The 20,853-nt window shown below is 48.3% G+C and overlaps 2 protein-coding genes across 2 annotated transcripts in view; one reads left to right on the top strand and one right to left on the bottom strand.

Annotated features, from left to right (window-relative positions):
* Positions 1 to 117: 117 nt before the first annotated feature.
* SNW1 (SNW domain containing 1) lies at positions 118 to 18,173 on the bottom strand. The gene is made up of 14 exons (XM_082275934.1): positions 18,104 to 18,173; positions 15,937 to 16,090; positions 9,872 to 10,033; positions 9,628 to 9,723; positions 9,221 to 9,327; positions 8,174 to 8,278; positions 7,998 to 8,067; positions 7,703 to 7,768; positions 6,645 to 6,761; positions 3,998 to 4,139; positions 3,810 to 3,906; positions 3,502 to 3,619; positions 607 to 767; positions 118 to 526 (listed from the first exon to the last, which is right to left on the bottom strand). The coding sequence occupies exons 1-14, from the start codon at positions 18,115 to 18,117 to the stop codon at positions 331 to 333; spliced, it is 1,605 nt and encodes a 534-aa protein (XP_082132060.1). The 5' UTR covers positions 18,118 to 18,173; the 3' UTR covers positions 118 to 330.
* A 305-nt stretch (positions 18,174 to 18,478) lies between these two features.
* ADCK1 (aarF domain containing kinase 1) overlaps positions 18,479 to 20,853 on the top strand; it is a 39,045-nt gene continuing 36,670 nt past the window's right edge. Inside the window, exon 1 of the mRNA XM_082242868.1 lies at positions 18,479 to 18,549. The gene's annotated coding sequence lies outside the window, so the exon portion shown is untranslated. The remainder of the gene's footprint in view (positions 18,550 to 20,853) is intronic.

Raw genomic sequence — 20,853 nt, forward strand, 5'->3', positions numbered from 1 at the left:
CAGAGGAAGATTTCTTTTGTCTATTGTGAGAACCATCCAGAATGTTTAGTCCAGAAATCTCATATGGAAATTAGGATTGAAGCTTCCCACTCTACAGACACACACAGAACATTGTACTTGCTGCAGCTGGCGCAATGCTCTGCAGACTTCAGTGATTCTTCTTACACATTACTCAAAGGTGTTTGGTTAGCACTTTGATACATATATACAAAATTGATATGGGCAGATTTTTAGCCCGGTGACAATAGTGGGGTTGCCACAAGACAGTTCTTGGATTCTGCTGACAATAGTGCCCCCCAAAACAGTCCCAGGACTGGCCCGGGTCACCCCTTACTCCTTCCTGCGCTTTTTGCCCTCATGGTCATGCTCCTTGGCACGGCCACTGTCTGAGGGGCGTTTGGATCCTCCGTGCTGTTTGGCTTCTTCCAAGAACTTGTCCAAACCGAAAGGATCCTCCTCAAACTGCACTGGTCCATCGCGGCGCTGCTTGCGGTCTGAGCCGGTGAACTCCTTATCAGGAACAAATCTGAGAAGGAGAATAGTGGTCAGGAAAATTTGTGCGGAATCATTTAATCAGTGACCTGTGTGCATATTCATTGTCCTCACCTGTTGTTCTTCATCAGCATTTCTAAATCTTGGCTGAAATCCACCTCTTGGTTCCTGGTGGGTCGGTAGATGGTTTGTGCCGTTTCCTTGTTGCCTTGCCAAGGCTTATCATATACGTTGTAAGCCTCATCCTCCCCACCAGCAAAGCCGCTGTCCATACCCTGCAAATTGAGACCAATGGTTAGGAAGTGATGTATTAGGAGATTCTGGGCGTTCCCTGTGGGGAGAGGGGTACCACCCCTCAAACAGCACCACCTTCAACTATAGTGGCCAAGTATGTACACAAGTCTCAGCCACAGCAGAATTATACACCCTGTCATGTTTGGCGGGGGTTAGGGCCAACCAAGTGTGACCCATTCAAGTGAAGGGGGCCCCTATGAAACCTTAGTACAGTAAGCAATGGGTTAAAGCAGACAGTGAAGCAGTAAGGAGACATTCTATCACCCACCAAATGTGATGGTAGGATTCCTGCCGTGGCATGTGTACACCCTCGGCTGCTGCCTCTAACTGAAGAGTGTAAGGACTGGGGGGGGGGGGGGGGGGAACCAGCTACCAACCTCACATGTGAACAAGTCCTAAGGGTGCCACCGCCAAAAGCAGTTAAGGGCTTATTTACATGTGCGGCAGGCACTGCTGCTCCTCTGAAACGCAACCCATGTGTGTTTCACAGGTGATATGTTACTTCCTTACTGGCTGATTTAAACCTACAACTGCTATTCTATACATGTGATTGCAGCATGGTAGTTTAAAATCAAGCGCGAGGAGGCAAATTAGGCGATAACTGTCCAGTGATCTTTGACTTCTTCCATGTTGTTCAGGTAGCTCATCACCTCTCTAAGATTGCCTACCCATGATGTAGACCAAGGGTCTTCACAAATATAGCCCTCCAGTTGTTCAGGAACTACAATTCCTATCATGCCTGGTCAGGTCTGTGAATGTCCGAGTTTTACAATGCCTCATGGGATGTGTATTTCTGCAACAGCTGGAGGGCCAGGTTGAGGATCCCTGATGTAGACCCTGCCAGAGACAGGAGAGAGAAAGAAAAGAAAAAAAAAAACCTGACTGGCCCAGGTAACCTCTTCTCCTACCAGCATGCCTCAGTCTTTGTTTTATTAACCACTTAAGCCCCGGAAGATTTTACCCCCTTCCTGACCAGGGCCTATTTTGCGATTCGGCACTGCGTGACTAACGGACAATTGCGCGGTCGTGCGACGCTGTACCTAAACGAATTTGGCGTCCTTCTTTTCCCACAAACAGAGCTTTCTTTTGGTGGTATTTGATCACCTGTGCGATTTTTTTATTTTTTTTAATCATGCGCTATAAACAAAAAAAGAGCGTCAATTTTGCAAAAATAACAATATTTTTCACATTTTTTTATATGAGATTCCCAAAAATAAAATGTTAAAATCTAAATTTAACATTTTAGGTAAATTTTTTTTTTTTTACCATGTTTGGTTAAAAACAAAAAAAAAAACAAAAAGCATATTTTGATTGGTTTGCGCAAAAGTTATTGCGCTTACTAACAAAAGGGAAAGATTTGTCATTTTTGTTGTTGTTTTTTTTTAAACGCGTAATGGCGCTGATCTGCGTTTTTTTTTTTTTGCGGGACTGCGACATTGCGGCGGACAGATCGGACCCTTGACTGACATTTTTGGGGTTACCAGTGACATTACTACAGTAATCAGTGCTATACATATGCACTGTTACTGTAAAAATGACACTGGCAGTGAAGCCGTGACCGAGCGGGAGCACGCATCCGGCGGCGCGCGCTCGCTCCCAAAACCCTTACAGGCTAGCGACATACCCCTACGTCGCTCTGCCTGTAGACGTAAAAAGTTGTGCGGCAGTCGGCAAGTGGTTAAGAATGATCAACATATTTTCTCTGCTCTGCTGAGAAAAGGACTAATCTTTTTTTTTTTTTTCTTCTACCAAGAGGTTTTTTTTTGTTTTTTCTTCAGTGAAGTCCCCACTACCAAACTGGCCTCTATGCAGATATCTGTTATCTGCATTTTCTCAGCTTAGGTCATACTAGACCCTGCTGTATTGGACATGGAATGTGACTTTCAGTCACTGGGCTCTGCATTGTGGAGTTTCAAAACCTGAGTGTACTGTGTTAGCCACATAGCACTCTCTTGCTATAAACCATGGCTGTGTCCTTTGGGAGTAGGCCAAGAAATGGGTGCTACTCTGTTACTAGAATCATCGGGCACAATTAAATTCCCACTGCCATAGGCTTTACCACAGAAGAGGTTAGGCTAACGGACTGAGCATTGATGTCATCAGTTGGGTGGAATGTGGTGTATACACTGCTTTGTGCTCTTTCCTGCTGCTGCTCCTGACTGCAAGTAACATGTGGATTATCCTCTGTTCACATCGGCTGCCTGCCTCTAGTAAACCGGTTACCTTTGGGTGCCTGAACCCCCTCCTGCTACCAGCAGTGGGTTCACTGGCATTCAAGGCCTGGCCTTGTACCCTGAGCTACACTGCCACCTGTAATATAAGGAAACATGTCGAATTGAAGACACAAATGAAACAGTTCTGCGGTACCAGTTTACGATCCACTCATGATTTTGGTGCAGTCTGCATTGCATCCTCTGAGGGCCATTTTATTTTTTTGTGGAATCTGGTGGGGCAGAAATTACTTCTAAATTTTCATGGGTGCGCCTCTTGCCATCTTCAAAGCGATGTAAACATTGTACCTTCCTTTACATGTCTGTATGCCTAGAGCAGTGATGGTGAACCTTGGCATCCCAGATGTTTTGGAACTACATTTCCCATGATGCTCATGCACTCTGCAGTGTAGTTGAGCATCATGGGAAATGTAGTTCCAAAACATCTAGGGTGCCCAGTTCGCCCAACACTGGCCTAGAGGGCAGTAGTAGGAACTAGAATTACCTTAGTTTGGTTGAAGAGCCGCTGGTCGTACTGGAGGTCCGCTGTTGGTCGCTGGTTGGGTATTCCAAGAGCAATCTGTTCACTGATGTCTCTATCCTCATTCCTCTGCAGCTTTGATCTGGAAGATAAAATGTCATGTACATAATCTTACAGTGATCTTCCTCTGTGTTTTACTGCAGCTTTATTACCATCAAAGGGGGTTGGCTGTTCTTTCACAGTGTGGACCTACGCCTATGCTCTTTGGTTCATTGAAATGCCATAATCTTCCCTTAGATATGCAATTACAACCCCTGAAGACTCCATTTTACCTCTTGTCCGGGGCTGCTCTTGACAGGTTGCGCTCATGTTGGCGCTCCTTTCGCCTGTTATCTCGGATTTCATCCCTCTCTCTTGCTTCTCCATCCTCTGGAGGAAACACATCAACATGTCAATGTATAAGTAATGAGATATCATCAGAAACCCTCCCTACAATATACCTGTACACTGTGGATCTCACCTTTCTCTGCATGAGACTTTATTCCAGCTCGGCGTTCTCTGGCAATCTGAGCCAGTTCTCTCAACTTTTCCTCCTTTTTCTCCTTCTCCTTCTGTGCCATCTTCCTTTCCACTTGGGCTCTCATCTCTACGGCTTCCCGAGCCTGCCGAGACAGTCAGGTGTCAATGGGGAGGAACATGGCTACTGTCTACAAATCACCAGACACACTACCCATCCCATCAGCAATGAACAAATCCTCAGACACACGCTCTCCTTTGTCTCGGCACTGTACACATCCTCAGATACCTTCCGTCAGCACTGTACACATCTCCAGGACACGCGCTCACCTTTGGGTCAGCGCTGTACACATCCTCAGACACCTTCTGTCAGCACTGTACACATCCTCAGACAAGCGCTCACCTTTGTGTCAGCGCTGTACACATCCTCGGGACACACACTCACCTTCCGTCAGCACTGTACACTTCCTCAGGACACACACTCACCTTCCGTCAGCACTGTGCACATCCCAAGGACACACACACTCACCTTCCGTCAGCACTGTGCACATCCCAAGGACACACACACTCACCTTCCGTCAGCACTGTGCGCATCCTCAGACACCTTACGTCAGCACTGTACACATCCTCAGGACACACACTCACCTTCCGTCAGCACTGTACACATCCTCAGGACACACACACTCACCTTCCGTCAGCACTGTGCACATCCCAAGGACACACACACTCACCTTCCGTCAGCACTGTGCACATCCCAAGGACACACACACTCACCTTCCGTCAGCACTGTGCGCATCCTCAGACACCTTACGTCAGCACTGTACACATCCTCAGGACACACACTCACCTTCCGTCAGCACTGTACACATCCTCAGGACACACACACTCACCTTCCGTCAGCACTGTGCACATCCCAAGGACACACACACACTCACCTTCCGTCAGCACTGTGCGCATCCTCAGACACGCACCTTCCGTCAGCACTGTACACATCCTCAGACACGCACCTTCCATCAGCACTGTACAAATCCTCAGACACGCACCTTCCATCAGCACTGTACACATCCTCAGACACGCACCTTCCATCAGCACTGTACACATCCTCAGACACGCACCTTCCGTCAGCACTGTACACATCTTCAGACACGCACCTTCCGTCAGCACTGTACACATCCTCAGACACCTTCTGTCAGCACTGTACACATCTTCAGACACGCACCTTCCGTCAGCACTGTACACATCCTCAGACACGCACCTTCCGTCAGCACTGTACACATCTTCAGACACGCACCTTCCGTCAGCACTGTACACATCCTCAGACACACACCTTCCGTCAGCACTGTACACATCCTCAGACACCTTCTGTCAGCACTGTACACATCTTCAGACACGCACCTTCCGTCAGCACTGTACACATCCTCAGACACACACCTTCTGTCAGCACTGTACACATCCTCAGACAAGCGCTTACCTTTGTGACAGTGCTGTACACATCCTCAGACACCTACCGTCAGCACTGTACACATCCTCAGACACGCATCTTCCGTCAGCACTGTACACATCCTCAGACACACACCTTCCGTCAGCACTGTACACATCCTCAGACACGCACCTTCCGTCAGCACTGTACACATCCTCAGACACGCACCTTCCGTCAGCACTGTACACATCCTCAGACACCTTCCGTCAGCACTGTACACATCTTCAGACACGCACCTTCCGTCAGCACTGTACACATCCTCAGACACACACCTTCCGTCAGCACTGTACACATCCTCAGACACACACCTTCCGTCAGCACTGTACACATCCTCAGACACACCTTCCGTCAGCACTGTACACATCCTCAGACACACACCTTCCGTCAGCACTGTACACATCCTCAGACACCTTCTGTCAGCACTGTACACATCCTCAGACAAGCGCTCACCTTTGTGACAGTGCTGTACACATCCTCAGACACCTACCGTCAGCACTGTACACATCCTCAGACACCTTCCGTCAGCACTGTACACATCCTCAGACACCTTCCGTCAGCACTGTACACATCCTCAGACACACACCTTCCGTCAGCACTGTACACATCCTCAGACACGCACCTTCCATCAGCACTGTACACATCCTCAGACACGCACCTTCCGTCAGCACTGTACACATCTTCAGACACGCACCTTCCGTCAGCACTGTACACATCCTCAGGACACACACACTCACCTTTCGTCAGCACTGTGCATATCCCAAGGACACACACACACTCACCTTTCGTCAGCACTGTGCATATCCCAAGGACACACACACTCACCTCCTGTCAGCACTGTGCACATCCTCAGGACACACACACTCACCTTGCGTCAGCATTGTACAGATCCTCAGAAATACACTCACCTTTGTGTCAGCTGTGTACACATCCTCATTCCATTAGCATCCTACATATCAGATACACAATCACCTTCCTGTCAGTGATGTACACAACCTCAGACGCAGGCCCCCTTACCGTCAGTAAAGTACACATTCCTGGATGCGCACTTTCCTTAGTATAAATGATGTGTGCAACCTCAAATGCACACTCGACTTCCCATCAGTGATGTACACATCCTCATACATACACTCTCTTCCTTCAGTGATGTAAACATCTGCAGACACACACTCACCTTTCTGTCAGCGATGTACAAAGCTTCAGCCAATTTAGCAAAGTTCTCATTAATGTGGACAGTCTGGAGGCCCCTGCCATCAGCAGCCAAACGCTTGTCCAGTGGGATGGTGTAACCCTAAAGAAAGGAATAGAGGCCAGATTAGCCACCACCGTTATCACAATTTTGACTCCTGGGGGGGCGGTGTTAAATATGGAGGGCAATGAGCCAGTGCTGGGGGGAGCAAATGATAATCTCTGAGCCACGTTTCTGCTGTGCAATGTCCATGAACAGAAGTATAATCCATGGACGAAACCCCTTCGCCTTTCTTTACATCCATGATCCATATTTACAAATAACATTTGCTATAGAAGTGTTTCATGGGAGATTTAATTGTTACGACAGCTCATTTTGCCATACATAATGTATCCGTTGATGATTGAGGCCCTGGACTCCCTGCTCTTTCTTACATTATTCTGGAACTGAATATCTCAGAAGGTTCCTGGGCCCTGCATCATAAGCAGCATCATAGTGCAGGGGTCTGCAAACTATGGCCCTCCAGTTGTTGCAAAACTACGATTCCCATCATGCCTAGTCATGTCTGAATGTGAGTTTTTCAATGCCTCATGGAACGTGTAGTTCTGCAACAACTGGAGGGCCGTAGTTTGGAGATCCCTGCCCTAGTGCATACTGCACAGATGTGCCATGTACTAGAATGTCCGTGTGCCTTCAGTATATTTTAGGGGTCCCTGCACATATTTTCTGCTTTATTTGGGTCCCCCATGCCTGGAGTATTCCAATGCTAATCTAAAGAAACCTACTTTTATCAGGTGCCTCATGCCATGTTGAGGCGGCTCCCCCATCAGAAAAAAGCATAGCTCTAATGAGCAGGGCCCTCTGATTCCTAGCGTATTGTATTTGTACTGTCTACCCTCAAGTTCTAAAGCACTGCGTAAACTGTCGGCGCTATATAAATCCTGTATAACAATAACATTAATAAGATACAGACAGGAGGGCATTGGCCATATTATATGCTGCTGATGTGGACCAGGGATGACCAACAAATCAGTTTAGGTTACCTTGGCGTTCTTCCAGTTAGAAATGCAAGGGGGGATTCTCCATTCTTGCTGCTCCTTGACGGTCATCTAAAAATGACATTAGACAGGAAATGTTATTACATACAAACAATGCAGATGACATTCCCCATCAAGTGGTGCAAGGTAGGCTGGATGTGTCTAGAGAGTTCCACCTCACTGCACTAATATCAGAATTACCAGAAATACATTACATCCCCCCCTACTATCCAACACAGAAGAGAAGAGCAAGACAAAAATACATCACTCCAATTTTCCCTAGAACACCCAGTGTTCTTACCTTCCTGCTGGGGGAGTGCATCACAGGAGCAGGAGGAGACGGTGGGCCACGTGGGATCTTCTTGTTTATTCTGGGAGGGAAAAAAAAAAGATGAACTGATGAACTTCCATTCTGCTTCCCATCATACTACAAATACCCAGACCAGTCTGTACACTACTATACCGATCAGCACTCACTTGAACCGTGGTGGCTCCATGGGGTCTTTCTGCATCTCCACCATACGAATGACCCTCTGCTTGGCTCCTGAGTTGAATGCCACACCTTGCTGGGATGGTGTGTACCTGGAAAGAGACAAGGAAATGTAAGGAGGACCCTCTTGGGACAGTTCACCCTCCTCCATGTAATGAGGGTCTCCCTGGCACAGTCCATCCTCCCCATTGTAAACCCTTTCCTATGTACTAGGATCTTCCTGGAACGGAGCTACCCTTGTAGTAAGAACGATATCCGCATGGTCTGTCCTACTCCATGTAATGAGGCACGACTAGCACAGTCCACTCTTCCTAATGTTATGGGGGACCTTCCAGGCACTGTCTGCCCACCCCAATGTAATAAAGACCCTCCTATTAAAGCGGAAATTAACTCTAGTGGTTTCTTCTGTTATAAATGCTTCAGAGCTTAGCTCATCAAGTTATTTCCGTGCGCATGCGTAGGAGTGACATCATCGCAACTTGGCCATTCAAGTAGCTGAGTGCACCCAGAAGGAAGACCAGGTGAAGATGGAAGTGCCCGGGACCAGATGGAATGCTGAACCCGCAGCGATGGGGGGGGGCTTTATTAAACAGATTTCCTTTAATTCCGCTTTAAGGTCCATCCTCCCCCTTGTAAATGAGGATCCTTCTAGCACAGTCCACCCTCCTCCGTGTAATGTGTACACCCCTGGTACAATCTATCCTCCTCAATGTAATGAGGACCCCCTGGCCCAGTCTACCATCTTCCGTGTAATGAGAACACTCCTGCTGCAACAGCCCACCACCCCCCATGTAATGAGGACCCTCCTAACACATTCTACCCTCCCCCATGTAATGAGGACCCCCTGGTACAATCCATCCTCCCCAATGTAATGAGAACCCCCTGGCCCAGTCTACCCTCCCCTGTGTAATGAAAACACTCTTGTCACAGCCCACCCTCCTCAATGTAAAGGGGGCCCTCCTAGCACAATCCATTCTCCACATGTAATGAAGAACATACTACACAATCTGCCCTCCCAAATCTAAGCACCTCACCTGATGTACTGTGCTGGTGCCAGCTTGTCTGCTGCTCGAACTGGCATGGCTGCGGCTATCTTCTGGGACACAGCTTTATCCAGGGCCTGGCGGGTCTTGTCTGTCAACTTAAAAAACAAGGTTATTAGCAAAATCCTAACCCTTTACCAATGACCGATGCTTTTTCAGTGAGCTGTGACACCCAAAGCTTGGTAGGAGGGACCCCCGATGATGCAGCACTGTGACTGGCTGCATAGTGCTGACATTGGAAGCCTGCCCTACCAGCACCTGATTGTCGGTAGCTGACTTTGAACTGCTGGGGAGAGCTTAGATAAAGTTCTGAGGACGCTGATGGAGCGCACCCAGGAACAATACAGTCGTGTATATAACATTAGTCCACGACAACAAAATAAAAAAAAAATTGTTACCTCTCGGACTGCCTCTTCGTCGGGTCTCTGCAGGTCTGGGTCATCTTCATCCATCACTTCCTTAGGTACCAGGTCTGTGTATTTACTGTATATAACCTACAGACAAAAAAGTAGATCATTCAAATTCCAAAGAGACGACTGACATGAGCAGAGGAACAAACAGGTAGCAGGAATGGCCAACAGCTGCCAGAGACTTTGATCCCGAATTCACACCCCCCCACCTCAACATCCCGCAGACTCTCACCTTTTCTTTACCCTGGCCCTGCCGTGCAATGGCATCATATTTGATCTTTCCCTCTGCATCCACTTGTACAGCCAGGGCATTGGACATCCGCTTCTTTCTGCCCATGTCCAGGGGGTACTGCGCCACATGGATCTCTGGGAACGCCCCTCCATCGCCAAAATCCTGCAGAGAAAGCAATAGTGTAATTAATAAATGAATTTAACTTCCCAACACAGACACGGCCCTTACACAGAGGTTACTTGAATTGAATGTTCCCTGAAAAAAAAAAAAAAAAAAAATCAGACCAAAAGTTTGAGGCGTTTGCAGGAGCCGAGTGTTTACATGAGCTGTGCAGTGACTGCCTGGATTAACTTATCCCAAAAATTCGCCTGAACACGAACACACAACTGTACACATGCTGCGGCCGTGATGCTGGGCTGGGTGGCAAAGCCTAAACACACTGTTGCTTTCTGCGGCCAATGCAGCACCGCTACTGCATGCAACGCCTCCCCAGTGCATGGATTGCTTTTCAGAGGAGCCCCAGTCCCTGCAGCACAAGCCCAACACTGATCAAAAGAGACAAAACTTTATTTCTCTTTTGTTCATTGATGGACAGCTTCTGATCTTCATAACAATTGGGTTTTACTGCCCCCTACAGGAGTAGAACACTAGGCAGAAAAAGAATCTGGCTATGCCTATGGGCAGTCCCAGGGGGTATATTCCCTATCTCTGCTATAGGCACTAGTTTTTTTTCTGCCTAGTCAGGAGTAAGGACCTAGTTCCTTGCTGGGATCTCTGGTCCTGGCAATTTTTTTCTTTTTGGATAGAATTTTTTTTCTCCTGGTTTTTACCTGAGAGATCTACAAATCATCTGCCAGACTGGGCTGCTGGATCCAGTGGTCACCCCAGTCTGGCCAGCGAGCGGGCACAGACCTAAGCTCCGCGCTTGGTGGGCCGCGACATAGCCCCCACCAGACGAGGGCTGGCCTGCAAGTTAAACGCCTCGCAAGATCGCATACAACCGGGTCTCGTCCCGAGTCACAGCGTTCCTCCTGGCCGACAGCTCCCCATTTGGATGGCGAGGGGTTCTGTCTGGAGTGGTGCCCGCCTAGTTCCTGGTATGGGGAGTAGTGGTCTCCCCCCTCTCCCCCTGGAGGGTTTTGGGGTTCACGTGGGCCCCTCCTTGGGACAGTCGGACCCCCGGGTTCCCCTCCTTCCCGTCAAGCACCCCCCCTTCATCTGTCCCCCCACTCTAACCCCCCCTCCACTTATGCTGGGGCTGTGTGGATGGTCTGGTCCAACTCCTGGGGTGGGGGCAGGGCGCCATGATGGTGATGGGGGGGGCCAGGGGGGTGTGCCGCCCGCAACCGGACAATCGGCTGTGCAGGGGGGGGGGGGGGGGGAATTGTACCTGGTGGGGGCTCCTGCCAGGGCCTGTCCTTGAGGCCTAGGGATCCCTCCTGGGTCCCTGAGAGTGGAGGACGCCATTTTGCTATAGCCTGTGTGTTTTCTATGCAAGGCGGCTATGTTCATGTGGACCGGTGGCCATTTTGCAGTGGTCTGCCATTGAAAATAGCAGCGGTCATAAAACTGCAGCCCTGTGGGCGTGGCGATTTCGGTGGTGGGGACTCTTGGATCTTTTCACTTCCTGATCGCCGCATGTGGAGTGCAGATTATCCTGGTGGCTGCAGGTGCCCATTTCTGCTGGGTGGGGAGTCTGGGAGGGTTCTCTCCCTCTCTGCTGAGGATCGATTGGTGCTTTGTGCCTGGCGACTGGGTGGTGCTGTCAGCGCGGTGGGGGGGGTTGTCCATATGCAGTGTTTTACATTTTTTGTGGAGTCCCCCTGGTGATCTGCAACCGCGCATGAAAAGGCGCTGGTGGAAGCACTGATTGTATCTGTGCGTGAGACCTTGAAGATGGAGGACGTAGCTGCAGTGGAGGCGCAGGTTCCCTTTGGCACTCACAAGCCACCAGGAGTGACAAAGGGGTTTCCTTTCTTTGCCTATTTTGACAGAATTGTCGCTAAAGAGTGGGGACGTCCAAAGCGTCCCCTTGGGGTCCCTAAGCGATTTACTAGACGTTATCCCTATGAGGAGTCCCTTAAGAAGTAGACTGTTCCACCGGTGGTGGGCCCTCAGTTTTTTAGATTGAGCAAAGCAACCATGATTCCAGTTGAAGAGTTCCTGGCCTTTAAGGATCCAGCTCACAGGAAGGCGGAGGCTGTTGCCCACAACATGTACACTCTGGCTGGTTCGGCACTGAGGCCGGTATTCACCATTGCCCTGGTGTCGCAAATTCTGACCGAGGGGGCTAAGCTTTTATGCCGTGACCTGGAGGGAGAACAGCTCCCCTCTGCCTTTGCTGAACTGGTGGAACAGCTGGTCCAGGGGCTGCAGTTTTTTCTGTGATGCCTCTTTGGATGTGGCTCCCATAGTGGCTCAGCTCTTTGCTTCGGCAGTGGTTCTTTGGCGTGTCTTTTGGCTCAAATGCTGGTCTGCGGACCAGACTTCTAAAAAGGTCTCAGGGTCGACTGACAAGGGCTTGAAGTCTTTCAGGGCCTCCTCTGGAGGACCCAAACAAACCTGGTCTGGCAAGCCAAGAGCGGGTTTCTCCAGACCCGCGGACAAGGCTCCGTCTGTATCGGGGGTGGGGGACACTTCGTTGGTTTCCGGACCCGTGGACTTCACTGGTACAAGACAAGGGGGTACACTAAGTCATTCGGTCCGGCTACAAGATCGAGTTTCGCTTTTGTCCCCCGGCAAGGATTTTTACTTCCAACTTAGGCGCAAGTTGGACCAGTTACAGGGTCTGTTTGGGGTGGTACAAGACCCGTTTCTTCAAGAGGCGATTGTCCCGATTCCAACTTCGGAACATTTTCACTCAAACCGGTTTACAGTTCCCAGAAAGGAAGGCAAGGTGCGTCCAATCCTGGACCTCAAGGCGTTGAACACTGCTTCAGGATGGAGTCCATCCACATGGTGGTGGTGGCGGCATCTCTGCATCAGGGGGATTTTCTTGCCTCTATCGACATCAAGGATGCTTACCTTCACATTCCAATATGTGGCGGTCACCAGTCCTTCTTACGCTTTGCCGTGGGAGAGGAGCATTATCAGTTTGTGGCATTACCCTTCGGTCTCGCCTCTGCTCTTTGGGTCTTCATAAAAGTGTTACCCCCAGTGTTACGACAACGGGGGATCGCGGTACTGGACTACTTGGACGACCTCCTTCTGCAAGCGGAGTCTCCTACTGCTCTGGTGGAAGACCTGGAAATCCCTATACGAACTCTGCAGGAGTTCAGCTGGATTCGGAATTTTTAGAAGTCTGCTCGGGTTCTGTCCACAAGGCTGGACTATCTGGGTCTGACTCTGGACTCGGCCTTAGCCAGAGTGCTCCTTCCTCTGGACAAACTCCAGGAATTGCAGGCTGCAATTCGTCTCCTGCTGTCCAGCAGATGGTCATATCGCTGGACTTCCATGTGAGCGTTGGGCCTGATGGGGTCTACCTTCGAGGCGGTTGTTTGCACAGTTCCATACAAGATCCCAGGAAAAGGTAGATTCTGGCCAAATGGGACAAGACTTCACAGTCTCTGGACAATCAGATCTGGCTGAGCCGGGGAACTAAGGAGTCCCTGATATGGTGGCTTCGTTGTCTAGCGCTTCATCTGGGCAAATGCTTCCTCCACTTGTATTGGACAGTGGTCACCATGGATGCCAGCCTTTCCGGCTGGGGAAGCGTCTTCAGCAAAAATTCTGCTCAGGGGATCTGGACACTGGAAGAGTCCAGACTACCCATCAATTTGTTGGAACTCCGAGCGATCAGACTGTGTCTGATGCAAAACCTTGCGGCCAAAAGAAGCATCAGCAGATGCCAACCCATCCACTTTATAGGCTGCTGTTTAAGAGGAGCTGATCCTCTGAGGGTGTATTGTTTTTTTCAGGTGAGCTCCAGTTGTTTTGGTTGAGCTCATGTTGCCTGGTTGGCTACTGTTTAGCCTTGGGAATTTTTTGCTGTTCCCACCCCTCATGTTTTACACTGCTTTGGGATGTTCCAATGGTTATGAAGATCAGGAGCTGTGTCAGTCAAATGAAAGAGAAAGTAGGTTTTTTGACTTACCGTAAAATCCATTTCTCTGATGTCCATTGACTGACACAGCACCCACCCTTCTATGGAGTTGTAATTCTTCAGACACTGCTTGTAACAAAACTAAGTACCTATAGCAGAGAGGGGGGAGTATACCCCCTGAGACTGCCCATGGGTGTAGCCAGATTCTTTTTCTGCCTAGTGTCCTATTCCTGTAGGGGGCAGTATAACCCAATGGTCATGAAGATCATGAGCTGTGTCCGTCAATGAACACCAGCGAAATGGATTTTACGGTAAGTCAAAAATCCAATTTTTAGGTATCTTGCAAAATTTACATATATTTTTTTTTAATACAATCCACAGACAAAATGTAACAAAATAAAAAAAATATTAAAAATCGCAAATATCGGTGCTTTTTTTTTTTTTTTAACGAGGAAGTGAATGCTGAATAACCACTTAAGTGGAACTTCTGCTTTAAGCACTCTTCAAGACCTTACATGCCACATTTGGCATTTCATTTTTTTGAGCGGGAAGCGGGTACTAGTTTTGACAGGTACCCAGATTACACTTCCGCTGAAGCCATAAGCTGTCACAGCCGGGTGCCCACACCTGAGGAGTGAGGCTTCGAGCGGCCACATCGCTGGATCGGGGGACAGGCGGGTGTGTGTTTATTAAAAAACAGCCGCTACACTTTTTGTAGCTGCTGACTTGTAAAACTTAAAAACAAGTGAAACTCCGCTTTAGCAACCAGTGACGTACCCATAGGTCTCTGGATTTTGGTGGCTATGCCGGGATGATGCCTGCAGTGGCATACATTTTTTTTAATAGCAATCAGAGCGGCCAACTAACTGCTCAATTGCTATTACAAGCAGCAGGCTCTCATCCCACCGGAAGACACGAGCCACCAGACACAAATCTCAGGGTTTTGAATTATTTTAACTAGAGCTGCACGGTTATTAAAAAAAAAAAAAAAAAAAAAAAAGCTCGATTCACCCCCCCCCCCCCCCTCACGATCTTGAGACGGCATGTCCTCGATTCTTACAGAGCTGTTCTCTGCTCACTCACAGCTGTCTTCAAATTTACTAGCTGTTTTTGCTAGAAAATGACTTAGAACCCCCAAACCTAGAGAATAAAATGGCGATCGTTGCAATCTTTTATGTCACACTATTTGCGCAGAAGTCTTTCAAACGCAGTTTTTTGGGACAAAATACACTTTAATTTTAAAAAAACTAAACAGCAAAGTTAGACCAATTTTTTTTGTATAATGTAAAAGATGTTACACTGAGAATCTTGATATTTATTATAAGCAAAAAAATTGTGATTCTCATTTTATTAAGAATCGTGCAGCTCTAGTTTTAACCGCTTCTGGACCACCCACCGCATATATATTGCGGCAGGGTGGCCCGGCTGCGCAAAGTCCGGTACATGTACGTGATTTTGTGCACACAATCTGGGGAGCGCGCGCGCCATTCCTGCTGTGGTTGGACCTAGCGGGAGCCAATCAGTGGGTCCGGCGGCTGCAATGGAGGAAAGGCAGAACGGCGGTCTGCCTATGTAAACAAGGTAGACGGCTGTTCTGTCAGGGAGTAAAGGAAAGATCTTGTGACAGATCTATCTTTTCCTCTAGTGCATCCACTGCCCCCACAGTTAGAAAGCATTCCCTAGGAGCACACTTAACCCTTTGACTTCAATATCACTTCAACTTAGCAAGATTTTGATTGTTCTCTATTATGGTTTTTTTTTTTCTCAGATACATTTTTATTAGGTTTTACAACCTACAAAATTAAACATTACCCACTTCCACCCTCGGGCCCCCAAATGGAGGCAACTTTGAAACCTATGAAACAAAATATAAACGTATTGCAGAATTCACCAGCATTTGTGTAATAACCTGTCAAATCTGCATCCTAACCCACCATATTTAGTCCCACCCATGAGGAGCCCTCATACTGGCTGATCTAAACAATGTAGATTTCTCAATGTGCCCCCAGATGATAACACTCACCTCCACAGTTCGGGGCACCCAGCCTTTTCGATGCCCATAAGGGGGCGGTTCCCTTCGTGATGCTACCAAAGCTGTCTGCAGAGACTTCTGGGCTCTGATCTTCTCCTCAGCCTCCAGCTGGTCCTGGGAGAGCTGAATGGGAGCGGGCAGGAAACTGGGGAGAGAAGAGACAAGACAGACAGTCAGTTCACCCAGAGACACCACACGTGACCGCAGCTGGAGAGAAGCCTTGGTCAGTTCACCCAGTGACATTGCATGGGACCGCATCTGGAGAGAAGAGACGGTTAGTTCAGCCAGTGACATTGCATGGGACTGTGACTAGAGGGGAGAGACAGTCAGATCACCCAGTGACATCACCATGCAAAACCGCAGCTGGAGATCGGCTATTACTTAGCGGCAGTTGTGTGGAGGAAAATGCCTGATGTCAGAGGATAACGGGCAGACCGGTTCCAGATGATAGAAAGGCAACAGTAACTCAAATAACCTCTCGTTACATTATCAGAATTTGGCGTAAACATCATGAAAGCATGGATCCATCCTGCCTTTTCTCAACGGTTCAGGCTGGTGGTGGTGTAATGGTGTGGGGGATATTTTCTTGGCACACTTTGGGCCCCTTAGTACCAATTGAGCATCGTTTAAACCCCCCGGCCTACCTGAGTATTGTTGCTGACCATGTCCATCCCTTTATGACTACAGTGTCCCCATCTTCTGATGGCTCCTTCCAGCAGGATAATGCACCATGTCACAAAGCTCCAATCATCTCACCACTGGTTTCTTCACCATGACAATGAGGTCACTGTCCTCCAATGGCCTCCACACTCCCCACATCTCATCCAATAGAGCACCTATGGGATGTGGTGGAACAGGAGATTGGCATCATGGACCAATCTGCAGCAACTGCGTGATGCCATCATGTCACTATGGAGCAAAATCTCTGAGGAATGTTTCCAACACATTGTAGAATCTATGCCATGAAGAAATAAGGCAGTTCTGAAGGCAAAAGGGGGTCCAAACCGATACTAGCAAGGTGTACCTAATAAAGAGGGCAGTTAACAGCTTCCCCGACCAACCGCCGCAAATTTACTGTGGCAAGCTGGCTCTCGTGTGCAAACCGGCGTACCCGTACGGAGGCTCACGCCCGCTCACTAACCCTGCAACTAAGCAACGGGTCCGATAGGCCCTGGGAACCCGGCGGTGTGCAGTTGTAAACACGGCACAGCCCTCATCTGTCACTGACTGAAACAGGGCTCCTGTGTTCATAAGCTTTTTATGGATTGGTTTGCACAAAAGTTATCGTGTCTAACTACGGGAAAGATTTATGTCATTTTTATGGTTTTGTTTTTTTTTTTTTTTTTTTTTTAGTAATGGCGGCGACCTGCGATTTTTTGCGGGACTGCGACATTGCGGCAGACAGATCGGACCCCTAACTGACATTTTTGACACTTTTTGGGGTTACCAGTGACATTACTGCAGTAATCAGTGCTATATATATATATGCACTGTTACTGTAATAATGACACTGGCAGGGAAGGGGTTAACACTGTGGGTGATCAAGGGGTTAAATGTGTACCTAGGGGAGTGATTCTAACTGTGGGGGGGGGGCGTGGCTTGTGAAATGACCATAGAGACCTGTGTTCCTATATAGAAGGATCACAGGCTCTCTGTGATCATTCCAGGGAGAAGAACGGTCAGCTGTGTTTACAACATTTACAACATCCGACTGTTCTTCTCTCTCGGCGGGGAGCGATCGCGATGGTGCGTGCTCGCCTTCTAGCCCCCTGCTCGCGAGCGACATACAGTTACGGCGGCTGCCTACTGCAGTACATCTGCGGCGGGCGGTCGTAAAGCAGTTAAAGTAACGCAGTGCCGTATCGCAAAAAAAAAAAAAAAATGGCCTGGTCATTAAGGGGGCAAAACCTTCCAGTCCAGAAGTGGTTAATGGAAATGAGGTATACTGGGGCAGACATAGTGGGGGGAGGAGGGGAGGGGGGGGGTCCAGGCCCTGACCAGATCTCAGGGAACCGTCTCCAGCGATCACACCACAGCAGTTCCGGTTGGATGTGACCGAATACTACCGGGTATTGTTTATAAAGAGTAACCCCCGTCTCTCTCTCCCCTCCGGAGAAGCTCTAACAACCCCTCTTAGAAACCCCCCGGCCCCGCTCACCTGGACAGCGACATCTTCCCGTACTTCTCCCCGCCGGATGTGGATCCGCGACGCGCCGGAAGAGGAGCTGCGTCGCACCAACGTTCGCCCCGCCCAGCTTCCCGCAGACGGTCACGTTGGCCCAAGCTCAATTTTTTATTGGACGTTGTACTTTTGCTACTCCGCCATTTTCCCGAAGGCCGCTATCGAGAGAGAGTGAATGGAAAGGGCTCAGGAAAAATGGCGACATAGACACCGGTATGCAGCTTATGTAACTGGTAGCGAAGCTCCCCCCTCGTGTGTGTAAGGTGGTATGTTCTAGCCCTGCCCCCTGTATGCTTGTAATTCTCCCAGCCCAGAGATCAGTGCGGAGCCACGAACTACATTTCCCAGAGATCACCGCGCCCGTTGGAACCTACCAACCCCCGGGTAAAGGGGGGATGAGCCGGTCAGAAGCTGGACAGCAGGTAGGTGATATCGCTGGACTGTCTGTGCTGCCCCACGGGAACCAATCAGAGTCTGACCCTGGGGGAGAAACACTGACAGTTCTGAGTTCAGGCAGGAGGACATTGTGACCTCTTCATGTTGGTATATGTCTTGTGTTGGTGTATGATTGGTTTTATTATCTGGCTGGGACTCTCAATGTTATTTTCAAAGGAAGGGACTCTCATAATTAGTATAATATATTATGATCAATAATATTTATTAGCAATAACATAATAAATTAGTAATATTATCATTATACAGGGCGGAGGGTCGTTCGAGGATGGAGATTCCGCCTTTCCATCAGTGACAGGTTCTCTTTATATGGAGTGGAAAGATGACAGGGACAAGCTGTAGGGATCAGTTCACATATCATTTATTCTTTGTCGCTAAAAATCTTAAAATAATCCAGGCCCAACGCGTTTCAGGGTTATATGTCTCCCTTCATCTAGGCTGACTGGCAAGGCTTGTTTCACACAACCAAGCAAGGGGCGCGTTCCCATGTGATGAAATTAATGGTCTACCCTATGCCAGAGAAACGTAGAAAAGATGTCCCCGGCCCTTTTCCCAAAACGCAGCGCACGGCAAATCGCACAATGCTGGGGCATGACGCAGTTGGCGCACACATTTGCAGGTATGTAGTGGTGCCCTGGCACTGCTGCATGTCTGCTATAGTAAAGTGTGTTTTCCTGCGTGTCGGAATTGTGTGATCTGAACCTAGCCAAATACAAATATTCTTCTTATAGCCATATTATGAAGAATAATGACATACAGTGCCTTGCAAAAGTATTCATACCCCTTGACATTTCCCACATTTTGTCATGTTACAATCAAAAACGTAAATGTATTTTACTGGGATTTTATGTGATAGACCGACAATAAGTGGCACATAATTGTGAAGGGGAAGGAAAATGATAAATGGTTTTCAACATTTTTTGCAAATAAATATGTGAAAAGTGTGACGTGCATTTGTACTCACCCCCCTTTATTCTGATATCCCTAACTATAATCTAGCGAAACCAATTGCCTCAAGAAGTCACTTAATTAGTAAATAGAGTCCACCAGTGTGTAATTTACTCTCAGTATAAATACAGCTGTTCTGTGAAGCCCTCAGAGGTTGGTTAGAGAACCTTAGTAAACAAACAACATCATGAAGGCCAAGCAACACACCAGACAGGTCAGGGATAAAGTTGTGAAGTTGTAGGGAGGGTTAGGTTAAAAAAAAAAAAAAAAAAAAAAAAAAAAAAATCCAAGCTTTGAACATCGCACAGAGCGCTGTTCAATCCATCATCTGAACACGGAAAGAGTATGGCACAACTGCAAACCTACCAAGACATGTCCGTCCACCTAAACTGACAGGCCGGGCAAGGAGAGCATTCATCAGAGAATCAGCCAAGAGGCCCATGGGAACTCTGGAGGAGCTGCAGAGATCCACAGCTCAGGTGGGAGAATCTGTCCACAGGACAACTATTAGTCGGCACTCCACAAATCTGACCTTTGTGGAAGAGTGGCAAGAAGAAAGCCATTGGTGAAAGAAAGCCATAAGAAGTCCAGTTTGCGAGAAGCCATGTGGAGGACACAGCAAACATGTGGAAGAAGGTGCTCTGGTCAGATGAGACCAAGATTTAACTTTTTGGCCTAAAAGCAAAACTCTATGTGTGGCAGAAAACTAACACTGCACATCACCCTGAACACACCATCCCCACTGTGAAACATGGTGGTGGCAGCATCATGTTGTGGGGATGCTTTTCTTCAGCAGGGACAGGGAAGGTGGTCAGAGTTGATGGGAAGATGGATGGAGCTAAATAAGAGGAGATCTTAGAAGAAAGCCTGTTAGAGTCTGCAAACGACTTGAGACTGGGGCGGAGGTTCACCTTCCAGCAGGACAACGACCCCAAACATACAGCCAGAGCTACAATGGAATGGTTTACATCAAAGCATATTCATGTGTTAGAACGGCCCAGCCAAAGTCCAGACCTAAATAACATTGAGAATCTGTGGCAAGACTAGAAAATTGCTGTTCACAGACGCTCTCCATCCAATCTGACAGAGCTTGAGCTATTTTGCAAAGAAGAATGGGCAAAAATGTCCCTCTCTAGATGTGCAAAGCTGGTAGAGACATCCCCAAAAAGACTTGCAGCTGTAATTGCAGGGAAAGGCGGTTCTACAAAGTATTGGCTCCGGGGGGGGGGGGGGGTGAATACAAATGCAGCCACACATTTCACATATTTATTTGTAAAAAAAATTGGAAAACCATTTATCATTTTCTTTCCACTTCACAATTATGT

This window comes from Pelophylax lessonae (genome assembly GCF_965119305.1).
Source record: "Pelophylax lessonae genome assembly, chromosome: 13".
Classification (NCBI taxonomy): domain Eukaryota; kingdom Metazoa; phylum Chordata; class Amphibia; order Anura; family Ranidae; genus Pelophylax; species Pelophylax lessonae.

Bases quoted from the DNA above. Each gene is read 5' to 3' on its own strand.
- SNW1 (XM_082275934.1), bottom strand. The intron at 9,328-9,627 runs GTAACAATTTTT...TTGTTTTTTAAG, and splicing joins ACGAAGAGGCAGTCCGAGAG to TTGACAGACAAGACCCGCCA. The intron at 4,140-6,644 runs GTGAGTGTGTGT...CTGTCTCGGCAG, and splicing joins TGTACATCGCTGACAGAAAG to GCTCGGGAAGCCGTAGAGAT.